The 13,625-nt window shown below is 56.1% G+C and overlaps 6 protein-coding genes across 6 annotated transcripts in view; 4 read left to right on the forward strand and 2 right to left on the reverse strand.

The window, feature by feature from the left end:
* Window positions 1–1,425: 1,425 nt before the first annotated feature.
* On the forward strand, window positions 1,426–3,617 carry MONBRDRAFT_34461 (uncharacterized protein; the record flags this gene model as incomplete). Its single annotated transcript, XM_001750122.1, has 6 exons — window positions 1,426–1,550; window positions 1,666–2,207; window positions 2,360–2,487; window positions 2,886–3,035; window positions 3,151–3,249; window positions 3,414–3,617. Exons 2-6 carry the CDS (start codon window positions 2,015–2,017, stop codon window positions 3,615–3,617), a joined length of 774 nt encoding a protein of 257 aa, XP_001750174.1. The 5' UTR covers window positions 1,426–1,550; window positions 1,666–2,014.
* Window positions 3,618–4,803: 1,186 nt separating this feature from the next.
* Window positions 4,804–5,591, reverse strand: MONBRDRAFT_29708 (uncharacterized protein; the record flags this gene model as incomplete). The annotated part of the gene is made up of 3 exons (XM_001750165.1): window positions 4,804–4,856; window positions 4,910–4,940; window positions 5,175–5,591. 3 exons carry the CDS (start codon window positions 5,589–5,591, stop codon window positions 4,804–4,806), a joined length of 501 nt encoding a protein of 166 aa, XP_001750217.1.
* Window positions 5,592–5,808: 217 nt separating this feature from the next.
* Window positions 5,809–7,766, forward strand: MONBRDRAFT_34462 (uncharacterized protein; the record flags this gene model as incomplete). The annotated part of the gene is made up of 3 exons (XM_001750123.1): window positions 5,809–6,028; window positions 6,103–6,187; window positions 6,271–7,766. Exons 1-3 carry the CDS (start codon window positions 5,957–5,959, stop codon window positions 7,764–7,766), a joined length of 1,653 nt encoding a protein of 550 aa, XP_001750175.1. The 5' UTR covers window positions 5,809–5,956.
* Window positions 7,767–8,350: 584 nt separating this feature from the next.
* On the reverse strand, window positions 8,351–9,113 carry MONBRDRAFT_12315 (uncharacterized protein; the record flags this gene model as incomplete). The annotated part of the gene is made up of 2 exons (XM_001750166.1): window positions 8,351–8,911; window positions 9,000–9,113. 2 exons carry the CDS (start codon window positions 9,111–9,113, stop codon window positions 8,351–8,353), a joined length of 675 nt encoding a protein of 224 aa, XP_001750218.1.
* An 832-nt stretch (window positions 9,114–9,945) lies between these two features.
* On the forward strand, window positions 9,946–10,727 carry MONBRDRAFT_29711 (uncharacterized protein; the record flags this gene model as incomplete). The annotated part of the gene is made up of 2 exons (XM_001750124.1): window positions 9,946–10,202; window positions 10,325–10,727. The coding sequence occupies 2 exons, from the start codon at window positions 9,946–9,948 to the stop codon at window positions 10,725–10,727; spliced, it is 660 nt and encodes a 219-aa protein (XP_001750176.1).
* Window positions 10,728–11,591: 864 nt separating this feature from the next.
* MONBRDRAFT_29712 (uncharacterized protein) overlaps window positions 11,592–13,625 on the forward strand; it is a gene marked incomplete at both ends in the record, with an annotated part of 10,555 nt that continues 8,521 nt past the window's right edge. Inside the window, 7 exons of the mRNA XM_001750125.1 lie at window positions 11,592–11,797; window positions 11,988–12,048; window positions 12,175–12,295; window positions 12,381–12,442; window positions 12,566–12,739; window positions 12,866–13,173; window positions 13,278–13,512. Coding sequence (XP_001750177.1) covers window positions 11,592–11,797; window positions 11,988–12,048; window positions 12,175–12,295; window positions 12,381–12,442; window positions 12,566–12,739; window positions 12,866–13,173; window positions 13,278–13,512 — 1,167 coding nt within the window. The remainder of the gene's footprint in view (window positions 11,798–11,987; window positions 12,049–12,174; window positions 12,296–12,380; window positions 12,443–12,565; window positions 12,740–12,865; window positions 13,174–13,277; window positions 13,513–13,625) is intronic.

The raw sequence follows: 13,625 nt of genomic DNA on the forward strand, positions 1-13,625 counted from the left end.
GGGCGTGGGCGGAGGACAGTGGGACGTCAGTGGCAGCTGCAGTTGCCCATGGCTGCGTGGGAAGGGGTGGGAGAGTTGATGGAGACGAGCTGGGGAGGCGGGCCGGGTGCGAGCTGTACCGTGAGGGTCAGGAGAAGGGTCACGAGTAGAAAGGGGGGAGTCCCATCGGGGTTGGCCACAAAGGCGACACGCGGGTCGTCGCCGACCATGTCGCCCATTGTGCTGTTGGGCAGAAGGCAAATGCAAGGACTCGTGCTCAAGCAAGAGGCACCCAGTCACGACTGCAGCGATCCAACAGGTCCAAGACAGAGCAAGTGGGACAGGTCTGCGCGTTGAAGAAATGAGCGCCCAAATCGGAGGAGAGAGAGAGAGAGCAGAGAGAGAGGAGAGAGTGGAGAGAGAGGAGAGAGAGAGAGCGGATTGAAGAGCGGGGCGCGCCGTTTGAGAGGAGGAGGAGTAGCGCCCAGATCGAGAGAGGTGTCAGTGTCTCGCTCCTTTTCTGAGAGACAGAGAGACGGAGTGAGACAGAGAGACAGAGAGACAGAGAAACAGACAGACGGAGAAACAGAGAGACGGAGAAACAGAGAGACAGAGAGAGAGACAGAGAGACAGAGAGACAGAGACCGAGACGGAGAGGGAGACGAAGAGGGAGGGAGAGCACAAGAGCAGATCGAAGAGAGGAGTAGCGCGCAGAGAGATATATAGAGAGAGAGAGGTGTCGCACGGGCCAGTTGGGCCCCCTTTGGGCTGGATCAAGTAGCAGTGAAGACTGTGGGATACTAGGAGACTGGGGGGGCGATGAGAAGAGATAGGGATGTGTTGGCATGCGGATTGAGAGATGGAATCGTGTCTGTGGTTATAGTCTGTGGGAATGTAAAGCAAAAGCAGAGATGTGGGGGTTAATGGACCGAGATTGAGAGAGACAAAAGGTCATGTGGGGGGGAGGGGGGAAGAAGGATTAAATAGCATAATATGGCAGCGGGTGGCCTGTGGCAGCAGCCCACGTCGACCCCGATGCACGGGCAGACGCGTCATCATCATTATCACCATCATCATCCCACGATCGTAAGACCCTCCGTGCCTGCCAGCCTTCCACAACAATGTCGACCCCACTGCTCCTTGTCCTCGATCCGGTCGATCCCGCAACGATGACTCAGCACACACACACCCTCACACCACATCACACTGCAAAATTTCATGGATCTCTCTCTCTCTCTCTCTCTCTCTCTCTCTCTCTCTCTCTCTCTCTCTCTCTCTGTCTCTCTCTCTGTGTCTCTCTCTCTGTCTCTCTCTCTGTCTCTCTCTCTCTCTCTCTCTCTCTCTCTCTCTCTCTCTCTCTCTCTCTCTCTCTCTCTCTCTCTCTCATCTCTCTCTCTTCCTTTACTTCATTTCAAGAGAGGGTGAGCGGGGTTGAAAGGGCAGCCGGCGCAAGATTTGCACCAGCTCTTGGTCTTCTTTCAGTCCCGTCTTGTTCTTGTTGCCGTTTCCTCCTCTTGATTGCACCGCCCGTCTCCTCCCCCATTGAGCACCGTGATCGAGTGCGCGACGTGGTACGTTGGCGTGCGTGCTATCTACGTGTGTGTTCCGCCCCCAAGCGCGCAGTTGCGCGCCCGCCGCTGCTCTTGACCTCTTGAATGGATTGACACGCGCCGTCGGTGTGCATAGCATATATTTGTTCGGAACTTGACGCCGGCGAGTTGGACCAGTTTCCTTCTCCCACTTCTCTCCCGCTTTCCCCAAAGTCTGGTTGCCATTGGCCAGAGCCTTGGCGCACCCCGTTGCTTTCCTTCCTTGTCGCCCTCTTGTCGCCCTCGTCTCTCCTCGAAACGTCAAGCGCTACTCGCCAGAGATCAGGTGTCACCACCTCTCCTTCTCCTTCTCCTTCTTCTTGTTGGACACGGTACCCGCGACTCTGGTCGTGCCTTTTGTGCGGGCGCGTCGCACGCTTGGTCTTGGTCGATTTTGGAATCGGGCAGACCAGCGCCCGACACATTTGTTCAAAGCGGCACGTTCCATGTCACTCGCGTGGGTCGGCGCCTGGTCTCGCGCGTTTGCTCCCATTGCCTCGCGCCACTTGCGACAGCCTCGCCCTCGGTTGGCCCCCACCCTCTCGCTTCCGCTTCACCGGGCGGGCGCCGCCGCCGTCGCCGACATGTCCACCAGGGGCATCATCACCCAGGTCGACGAGAGCGGAAGCTACGTGTCTGGTGCGTCCCCCAATCCAACACACATGTTGGCTCGCCTTGTTGATATGAGTTGATCCTTGGGTTTGCCGCTTGGCTATCTGCATGCCCTCATCACCGCCCGCTCACGTCCTTCCACCCGACAAAACGAACAAAAACCTTGCTTCTTGCTACAGATGAACCTGCACAGTCCTGGTGGCAGCGGAGTCTTTGCTGTTGTACGGGTCGCAAGCCCGAGCAAGTCGTCACTCACACACGCCAAACTCAGGCCCAAGCTGCCAACCCCACCCCTCTCTATGGCCCGGTCAGTTTCATACCTGCGCCCGCCTTGCAAGCTCGTGCCAATTTGGGAATCGGTCTCATACCAGCAACACCATACCGGCGACTTGACTCTCGATGGCGGCTCCCTCTCACCCGCCTGTCCTCTGCCATTGCCTACTTTTTTCACCGCGTGCCGTGTAGCAACCCGATCCAGGCTTTAACCTCCTCCCTGCACCCCTGTCTTCCATGAAAGGCCGCAAGTGCTTGGTCCTTGATCTCGATGAAACTCTTGTGCACTCGTCCTTCAAAGTTGGTTCACACCCTGCCCGTGCTAGCCGAAAAAAGACGGCGCGCTTAATCGTTCACACCCCCCCCCCCCCCTTTTTGATGTTCGCCTCCTCATCCATCATCCATCCTGTACACACGCTTGGCCGAGCTTAGCCCGTTCCCAATGCCGACTTTATCCTGCCCATCGAGATTGACGGCACCACGCACAATGTCTACGTGCTGAAGCGCCCCTTTGTCGATGAGTTTCTCGAGGCCACGGGCAAACTTTTTGAAGTTGTGCTCTTCACCGCCAGTCTGCCCAAGGTGCAACTTGAATCCTCAGTCGTCTGGCCTTGCGCTTTGAGATGACATCTTTCCCACGTCTTGCCGGCTCAATCATGTGTGTTTTGCTGTTTGGTCTTCTTGATGCTGCCCCCAGTATGCAAGCCCCGTCTCAGATCGTCTGGATCCGCAAGGATTTATTCAGCATCGACTCTTCCGTCAGCACTGCGTCTTCCATGAAAATTCCTACATCAAGGTTCGCTTCATGCTTCCTCCCCGCCAACCCACCCCTTGACACGTTCACGCAACACAAACGCAGATTCTTGGCTCCTCTTGGCCCATGGCCTCTCATCTTCTCCATTGTGCACTACCTCTGCATCTACGTGTGATTGTGCCCGTGGTTATTGGGTCGTGCTCTAGGATTTGAGTCGGTTAGGGCGCAATGTGGACCAATGCATCATTGTGGACAACGCGCCCAGTTCCTATTTATTCCACCCGCAGAACGCCGTGCCCATTGAATCCTGGTTCGACAATCCGGAAGACACGGCACTCAGGGATTTGATTCCTTTTTTCACCCGCCTGGCCGAACTCAACAACATCTACCCAGCCCTGGAAATGGCCTAGCATTCCTGCAAGCCGCCATAGCGGTTGTGATGTTGTCGACGTGGTATTCTCTGCTTGCCAGAAGATGGTTCATGGAACGCGGTGCCCTTTACACTCGTGCGCCGGGTGCTTCTGCGCCCTCGTCTGTCATCATTTGTGCTTTTTTTTTGCGCACCCCTGATCTTCCCCTTACAACTTTGTGTGCTGCCACACGTACTTTCGACGCGCCTAGCGTCTAGCTTCTTGCGATCTGTCGTGACATGCCACTTGTCTTTTCTACTAGTGTCCTTGTTATTTCTTTTTTTTTCTTTTTTTTTTTCTTTTTTTTGTGATTTGCTTGAAGGTATTCATTACGAGTTTGTTCAACAGATGCTTGCGCGCGGTTCTTCTCGCCTAACAGTCGCTTGGTCGCTATTGGTACTTCTGTCTACCTCCCTTTGCCAACCTGTCTGGCGTGCACCTGTCCGTGTGGTCTTGCCCCGTGTGTCTGTGTGTTGCTGTGCGTGTATGGGTGTTGGTGCTATCAGACGGTTGAGCCCGGTAGGCAATTGATTTAATAGAAACTGGGGTCACACCTGACAAATGTGCTCGGCCAAGAAATTCGGACGCTCCCTTGCAATTGTCCGTGCGCCTTCCTGATAATAGGCCCAGCTGCCAGCCCTGCATTCCCAACCCCGCGGCGCCCGAGGCTTGCGTGCTTTCTGCTGATTCCCAAAAGCGACGAGTAGAGACACTCCCCGAGCAGCACACCCCAGAGACGGTCAGCGCCCGGAGCACGTATGGGTGAGGTCGGATTTCCATAACATTATGGCTTTGATCGTTGCGTCCTCTATCTTTGTTCATGTGTGACCCGCTTGCCCGTCGTCCCATCAGATGCAGCCATGGCCCTTGACCAAGAAATGAACCTGATCTTGCTTCACTCATCGCAAGGCAAGGCACGATATAACCCAACACCGTGTTGTTGCTCCCAACGCGCCCCTTTGGCAAATTGCAGTGAGCATCCCCAACCCCCTCTCCGATTCGTTGCTGCACTAGCACTGGCGATGACAACAGCCATTCGGGCGACACCACCATCCCCGAGCAAAAACCAGAACCGTGCAGCACCAATTGCCGTGCTTGATTCACCCGACCGCACAACCATGCCCACATCGTCCTTGACGACCAACTCCTAACACCTTTGATGTTAATTTTCTTTCTCCGCAGTTGATCAAACGGCAGCCCGAGCCTGACTGAAGTCGACTCTTTGGAAACCAGTCCTGACTGGTTCCGCAGGATTCGTATCAAGCCAGGCGTCGTGCGGCACACCGACACACCCTCACTCAGACACGAACACTGACCCCAACCCTCTACCCCCGCCCGTTTGGTAGGGGAGTCAATGTTACAACATTTCTCCTTCCTTGCGTTACCCATCGTTGGTTTCTTCCGAACTCGCCTCACTTCTGATGACCCGTTGACTTCCCAAGTCTCCTTGATCATCTTATCCTTGTGGTGAGTGAGCCTTGTTCGTTTGCCTTTTCCCCCTCCCCCAACACCAGGCCCCGCAACACCCAAACTTGGTCAGGGTCATCGTCCCCCTACCGGCGATGAAGGGACACTGCGAGAGAAGAGAGACAGAGAAGAAGAGAGACAGAGAGAAGAGAGACAGAGAGAAGAGAGACAGAGAAGAAGAGAAGAGAGACAGAGAAGAAGAGAAGAGAGACAGAGAAGAAGAGAGACAGAGAGAAGAGAGACAGAGAAGAAGAGAAGAGAGACAGAGAAGAAGAGAGACAGAGAGACAAAGAGAAGAGAGAAGAGAGACAGAGAGAAGAGAGACAGAGAGAAGAGAGACAGAGAGAAGAGAGACAGAGAGAAGAGAGACAGAGAGAAGAGAGACAGAGAGAAGAGAGACAGAGAGAAGAGAGACAGAGAGAAGAGAGACAGAGAGAAGAGAGACAGAGAGAGACAGAGAGACGTACCAAAGAGAGATGGGGGGACAGATATTGTGTAATTGTGCATGACAACCAAAGAGAGAGAGAGAGAGAGGGACCATCGTCTTGGCTTCCACGCGCCTGTTGGGCACACACGGCATTCCTCCCTCCTCTCCCCCTCCTCCTCCTGCTCCTGCTGTTCCCTTGTTCCTCTCTCGTTCTCGCTCTGTGTTGGGTTCTGCTGCTGGGTGAGAGGTGGTATATGGCGGGTGGGCGGCTGTCGGGTGGTGCATTTTTCTTTGACACGCACAAAGACAACAACCCCTCTGACAGAGAAAGGATCGTCGCTACGTGGACACAGCCTCGCTTCCAACCTTGACGACCGTTGACACTGCGCTGTGCTGTGCTACTGGGCTGCCGTTGGACGCTTGAAACCCGGACGAACCTGCCATCATGGGTGCCGCTTGTAGCAACTCGAACACTGTCTTGACCCGCAACACTCATCCCCCGGAGCCACTCGCTGCCGTACGTTTATCATAGCCTACTGCCCTGGCCCCACCGCCCTCGGATCGACCTGATGCGCTTTGCCTGTTCCACAGAAGGCACCCTTGGCTGCTCAGCTGCCCAGCCATGTCATCCCCGTCTCCAGCAAACCAGTGCAAGCCACCACCGTCCCCGTTGTTGGTGAGTGACTTTGCCTGACCCTGCTCCCCGTTAAATCAACGAAGCTCACGGTGGTCTCAACGCGAAAATATACAATGCTGCAGATTCGCAACAGTCATCAACAACCGCACCTGTCGAGTTAGATGCCGAACCCAGCGAGCAAGCAGCTGTTGAATCCACGCCCATTGCCGAAGAAGCCGCGGCACCCGCAACAGAGTCGGCTCAGGCTCCAGCTGATGAGCCTTCCGCTCCTGCTGAACATCAATCTGCTCCTGCTGAGGAGGTCGCTCCAGTTGAGGAGACTGCTGAGGAGTCTGCTCCCGCTGAGGAGTCTGCACCCGCTGAAGAAGCCGCTGCACCCACTGAGGAAGCCGCTGCTCCTGTTGAGGAGTCTGCACCCGCTGAAGAAGCCGCTGCACCCACTGAGGAAGCCGCTGCTCCTGCTGAGGAGTCTGCACCCACTGAGGAAGCCGCTGCTCCCACTGAGGAAGCCGCTGCTCCCGCTGAGGAGGCTGCTCCTGCTGAGGAGGAGGAGGCCGCTGAGGAAGCCGCTGAGGAAGCTGCTGCTCCCGCTGAGGAGACTGCTGAGGAGGCCGCTGCTCCCACTGAGGAGTCTGCACCCGTTGAGGAAGCCGCTGCTCCCACTGAGGAGCCTGCTCCTGCTGAGGAGTCTGCACCCGCTGAGGAAGCCGCCGCTCCCGCTGAGGAGGCCGCTGCTCCTGCTGAGGAGACTGCTGAGGAGGCCGCTCCCGCTGAGGAGGCCGCTGCTCCTGCTGAGGAGTCTGCACCCACTGAGGAAGCCGCTGCTCCCGCTGAGGAAGCCGCTCCCGCTGAGGAGGCCGCTGAGGAAGCCGCTGAGGAAGCTGCTGCTCCCGCTGAGGAGACTGCTGAGGAGGCCGCTGCTCCCACTGAGGAGTCTGCACCCGTTGAGGAAGCCGCTGCTCCCACTGAGGAGCCTGCTCCTGCTGAGGAGTCTGCACCCGCTGAGGAAGCCGCCGCTCCCGCTGAGGAGGCCGCTGCTCCTGCTGAGGAGACTGCTGAGGAGGCCGCTGCTCCCACTGAGGAGTCTGGTTCTGCTGAGGAGTCTGCACCCGCTGAGGAAGCCGCTGCTCCCACTGAGGAGTCTGCACCCGTTGAGGAAGCCGCTGTTCCCGCTGAGGAGGCTGCACCCGTTGAGGAAGCCGCTGCTCCCGCTGAGGAAGCCGCTCCCGCTGAGGAGGCCGCACAAGCCGCTGAGGAAGCCGCTGCTCCTGCTGAGGAGACTGCTGAGGAGGCCGCTGCTCCCACTGAGGAGTCTGCACCCGTTGAGGAAGCCGCTGCTCCCACTGAGGTGCCTGGTTCTGCTGAGGAGGCCGCACCCGCTGAGGAAGCCGCTGCTCCCACTGAGGAGTCTGCACCCGTTGAGGAAGCCGCTGTTCCCGCTGAGGAGGCTGCTCCTGCTGAGGAGGCCGCTGAGGAGTCTGCACCCGCTGAGGAGACTGCTGCTCCTGCTGACGAGACGGCGGAAGATGCTACCGCTGCCGAGGGTGATTCAACTCAAGAAGAACCTGCTGCTCCTGCTGAGGACAGCACGACAGAAGCTCAGGAAGCAACAGCCTAGTTTTGCACTCTCAGATATTGCACCATTGGCGTGTCGCGTATTTGACATGGCTTTAGCCTTCGACCGTGTAACAGGGAGCCTGACGGCTTTTTAGTCTCTTAGTAAACGAGTGTATGCGAACTTTGCCTCTTAATGCTCATCATATAAATTGACCTATTATGAAATAAAACGAGACTTGGGCTATCATGATGGACAGTCGCTGCATTCAAAGAAGGGAATCGAACACGCTCAGCGTGGCAACAACCAGGCCTTGTCGGGCCATTCATAGAGAAAGCCCTGCAGCCGATCACGAGCGCTCATCGCGATGGTAAGATTTGTGTTTGTGTTTGTGTTTATGTTTGTGCTTGTGCTTGTGGTCGCCCTTGTCCTTGTGCTTTTTGTGATGTTGATGCTTGTGCTTGTGTTGGCGTTGCTCGTCATCCGATTGCTCTTGTGAGGGGCTGACAGGGCTCCGCACACGAGCGGAGCTCGGTTTGGCGCTTGCCGGACTTGGTGGAGATGGCTTGCCAAGCTCTATACGCCCAAAAAATGTATCGAGCAGAGAGTGAGGAAGAGGTGAATCGAAAAGTCCCATGGAGCACAAGCTATGTACAGTGGCCAAGACCTGAGTCAGGATGCAGCTTGTGGAAATTGTCGTGGCCCCATCGATCGGTGCTGGCGGCCTGGAGTCGGTCAAGCCGATGCCACAACTCGCTATGCTTCTGAGTTCTGGGCTTGCTGGGTTCTCGGTCTCGGCTGCGGTCTCGGTCCCGGTCACGGCTGCGGTCTCGGTCTCGGTCTTGGTCTCGGTCTAGGTCTTGGTCCCAGTCTTGGTCCCAGTCTCGGTCCCGGTCTCGGTCCCGGTCTCGGTCCCGGTCTCGGTCCCGGTCTCGGCTGTGGTCTCGTCTGTGTTCTCGGTCTTGGCCATGTTCTCGGCTACGGCTGCGGTCCATGTCTCGGTTTCGACTGCGGTCCCAGACTCGTTCTCGCTCTCGCTCTTGTTCCTGGTTGCAGTGTTGGCCTCTGACAACCAGGTCGCTTCGGGCTGGCTCAGCCGCACCTTCATCCTGGCGGCGTTTTGCTTGCATTAAACGCTGACGGAGACGCGTTTCGTCAGCCGTCTTTTGACGCTCATATTCCTGCCAGGCCTCCTCAACCTCCCAATGCTACCCGCATGCACGGAGAATCATGTGAGCTCCATTCCCAACGAAACCGAAGCAAGTATACAAACAAAAGGGCAAGAGCGCAACCAACCTTGTTGTGTGAATCCACCTGCCGTACCACACCGTTGAGAAGGCGGGTATCCACGCGGCGGACGACGCGCCGCCCGCCCGACGCGCGCGCTTCCCGGAACAGGCGACCAGCCATCTGGCAACTCTTCTCTTATCTGTAAAACGTTTAAAAATAGAGAGTGTGCAAGTTGTGTCAGCCGATCCGCGTTTGAGTATTCGCGGGAAAAGAACACTATTGATGAAAAGAGAAAAGCTCCGTTTTACTAATATAAAAAATGAATCGAAATTTTCGAATGTCATGCTGTGTGTACACACACGTAAACGTGTGCTGGAACGCTGACAACAACGCTTGGCAGACGTCCACGCTTACTCCCTCTCTGAATGTTCCATGTGACGCTCGTCCTCTCTTTACGTCGTCACTTTTACTCATATCTCTGACGAGACGCTGCTCCTCGCTCCCACCTCTTATTGCCGCTTTGGTCTTGCTCTCACACTTCTACCTCTCTGCTCCTTCCTCTCCGTCTCAACACACAGACCGTATCCCTCTCTTTCATCCGCTGCTTCACTCTCTCCCTCTCTATCTATTTCGCTCCGCTTCGCTCTTCCCTCTGCGTTGCTTGCTCGCTCGCTTGCGGCACTTTTTTTTTTTTAGTGTTGTGGACTGCTGTTGTTGCCGCGGCTCCCTTTTGGCCCCGAAAAGCGCGCTCGCGCCGCTGCCGCGCTGACATTGAGACGGAGCGTCGTCGTCGCGTGTCGGGTGTCGAGAGTGCCGAGTGCCGAGAGCAGCTGCCAGGATGGCAGGGGGTGTGACACAACCACCTTTTTACATTGATGTGAAAGCTTGTTTGGACAATGTGGAGTTTTTGTTATCCAATGCGCCAGCTGCGCAGGTGCAGCCGTCTCCGCATCGGCGATGGTCCATCACACATGGTTCAGGGTTTGGGCTCGAGGAGTCCGACTCCATTTTAATGGAGCATAACAAGTCTGCAGCCCAGACCCGGTCGGTGCGTCGAGCCCTGAGTGCGCAGTGGGGCTGCGAAGCTGATGACAACAAGGGTGCTGTCGTGCCTGCCAAAAGCGCGGCTCGAGAAAATCCGTCCACCCATGGCGAGAACGACATTGACCCAAATGACTTGAGCCTCATTCTGCCGGACGAAATCTTGCTCAAAATTTTTCGCCACCTGGATGGCCGGTCACTGGCTCGGGCGTCCTGCGTCAACAAGCGGTTCGTGACCGCGATCCTTGGCTGACTGCCTCGATGTTTGAAAGACAAACCCACTCTTGTTTGTGAGTGCGTTTTATGCTCGAGCTCACTCGGCTTGCTCATCGCTCGTTCCCTCTTCTCAGATGGTTTTACTTTGTTCGCGCATACGAGCAACACCTATTCCGGCCACTGTGCAAGGCCTCTGACTGGCTCGATGTCGTGGCTTCGCCCCGGCATCGTGGCCTCGCGGAGCATTTTACGGTGCACAGCCCTACGCGCGTGGTCCACAACAGCAGCCACTATGAAGCAGCAAACAAGGAGAATATCATCGTGACCCCGCCACGCCATTCCGATACTTCAAAGGAACCCAACTGGCGGCTGGTGTTTGCCAAAAACACGCTGCTCAGGAACGTCTGGACCAACGCCGACCAAGCCGAACTGGAACGTCGCCGCACTGCTCAGCGGTCCCTCATCGTCCCCATGGACACTGAAGCTTGGGGTGCCTCCCTCGACGCCTTTGATGGGCATAGCAGTCGCGCGTCTTGACACGGTCATAACCCCCCCATCTTTGGGCGCGTTCTTCAGTGATGCATGATTCCATTTTGATGCCGTTTCTCGCTCCGTGTTTGTGTGTGCGTATACCCATGTAACAGAAAGATTTTCGATATGAGTGAGCCGCCGTGTGTCGTGTGAGGGCTTACCCCCATGCCCAACCCGGTCCCGTATTCTTATTCGCATGTTAACCAACCAAACCCGCCACCGCCGCCTCTTCCAATTAACCCTTGAACTTCCCCAAGAACCTGGCTTTCCTTCAATTCAAACAACAACAAGGCATGGGCTCCATCCCCCAAAAGACAGTGTGTGTGATTGGTTGTCAGGTAACTTTGTCTGACAATACAAATGTCATCATTTTACCAACGCCACACACTTTTCCTCTCTCTCTCTCTCTCTCTCTCAGTCTCTTCAGTCTCCCTGCAGTCTCTCTCTAGACAAGCTGCTGCTGCTGCTGCTGGTGTTACTGTTACTGTTGGTGTGGCGGATTTTCGTTCAGCAGGCATCTGCGTGTGGCTGCTGGTCCTTGAGCAGGGCGTTTGGGACGTGGAGGGCACGCGTCTTCTGGCTCGTATGAGACACAACAACAACAGCCTGTCGAACCCCTTTTTTTTGGTCGCCGGGGGTGGTTTTTTTTTTTATTCGTCTGGTGCGGTCCGAAGACCGTCTCACCTCCCTCCAAATTGGAGGGACAGCCGTCAGTCGTCGCCGTCACCGTCGCCGGCCTTGACATCGACAGGTGTTGTCGGTGAGACTTGGCCCTTGGATCGGCATTGCCATTCATTGCCTTTGCCTTTTCCCCTGCCTCTTTGTCTCTCTTGGCTCTGACCACCGTGGGCTGCCGGGAAACAGGCGGCCATGGCCCCACCGGGTGAGGCCATCGTCCTCGTGAACCAAGACACCGAGGACATGGCGGGCGAAGTTGCCGCCCTTCCTCCCCCCTCCCCCTCTCCCCTCATCCTTGCTGAGACGGATCTGGGTGGCGAATCCAGCACCGATGCCTATGATGAGAGCACGGGACTCCTTTCCCACAACGACACGGGAAAATCCGAACACGGCATGAGGTACAGATTTCCTGGTCTGCACGGCGCTTGGGGCCAGTACATCACAAGCACAAGCATCAGCTTCACAAGCACAAGTGGTTTTCTTCTCTTTTTTTTTCGTTTTTAAGCGTTCCTAAGATTCTCAGCATCTCCCTCCCCCCCCTATCGTCTGCTGAGCTCATGATCTGTATGTCTCGGTGCCTTCCAATAGAAAACACTGGGGCACTTGGATCAAAACCTTGCTGCTGGTCGCCCTTTTGATTCTAGCCGCCGTGCGTTTGCCGCTCCCTCTTGCTCCGACTCGTCAATCAAACAAACAAGAAATTCCGCCTCCACGCGCTCCCTCAGGCGGCCGCTGTCCCTCATTTCTCCATACGTTTTACTGATCATTCTGACAGGTCGCCTTTGCCATGAATGAGGAAGAAGATCTCATTGGCCAACTCATCGTCATTGCCGATGGCGCGGGCACCGAGGTCCCCATCACCACACGACAAACAGTCCTTGACATCAGTTTGAGAGGTTCGATGTTGCCCTTCTGCCCCTTTCCTTGGTGTGTACCCCACCAACAGATTTTGACTCACCTGGTCGCCACGCCCCATCCTAGCGTCCGACTCCTCCAACAGCACCGTCACAAGCACCATCGCCCTTTCAAATGGCAATATAGTCGTAAGAACAGCTCGCACATGCGCTGGGCTTTGCTCATCCGTGTCCCTGTGCCCCACCTCGGCTGTGCTGCCTCGTGAGGCTTGATCTCCTCTGTTTGCATGCCGACTATTTGGCGATCTTTAGGCTGGCCCAACCTTTGACTTGGAACCCCACGCCTCAACCAGCGAAGCTGATTACATCACACAGCGTGTCGAGCTTCCAAGCCGTGCCGACTCTATCACACTGGGCACCGCAGAGGACATCAACCTGGCGCTGCTCGTGCGCATTGAGGGCCTTTCTTCCTTGGTGAAATACGAGGTGTGAAATAGACCTGGACAAGCCCTTGACTCCTTAGCGCAGTACTCAAGCCCCACCCAGGCGACATGACATATTGTCAATTCAACTGACCACGCACGACTCTGGGCACCCCCGCTTGTTTTGCAGGTTATCTTTGCCGCTCTGATCCTGGTCTTGGTCTACGTCCTCATCATTTTTGAGCTGATCCACCGTGCCTTGGCCGCCATGCTGGGCGCGTTCATGACACTCGGTGTCCTATCCGTCCTGGGCAAACAACCCTCTTTGGCCACCATCGTTGGCTGGATTGACTACGAAACGGTCATGCTGCTCTTTGGCATGATGATCATTGTTAGCATTCTCTCCGAGACTGGCATCTTCGAGTGGGCTGCTGTCAAAGCTTACAAGCTCTCCAACGGATCCATTTGGAAGCTCCTCATCATGCTCTGCAGCTTCAGGTCTGTCGCTCCGCCCAGCTCGACTCATCGTCCGCCCCTCCCATCTGCTTGCCCGCATAAGACCAAACTCAAATTTTCAAACGTGCCGTGCCGTGCCATCATAGTGCCATTGTCTCTGCCTTCTTGGACAACGTGACGACCATTCTCCTCCTGACCCCCGTCACCATCCGCATGTGCAATGTCATCGGCCTGGACCCCACCCCGGTTCTCTTGGCCGAAGTCATCTTTTCAAACATTGGTGGCACGGCAACAGCCGTGGGCGACCCGCCCAACGTCATTATCGTTAGCAGCGACTGGAGTGTGAATGGGGAAAAGGACATTCAGTTCACCGAATTTACGGTTCGTCCGTGAGCTAAACACCCAAACACATCGACTCACTCTTGGATGAACCTGCTGGCGAGCTCATCGCGAGCTCTTTCTCTTTTTGGGATGGGGGGGGGGGGGGGGGGGGT

This window comes from Monosiga brevicollis, genomic scaffold (assembly GCF_000002865.3).
Source record: "Monosiga brevicollis MX1 MONBRscaffold_37 genomic scaffold, whole genome shotgun sequence".
Taxonomy (NCBI): Eukaryota; class Choanoflagellata; order Craspedida; family Salpingoecidae; genus Monosiga; species Monosiga brevicollis.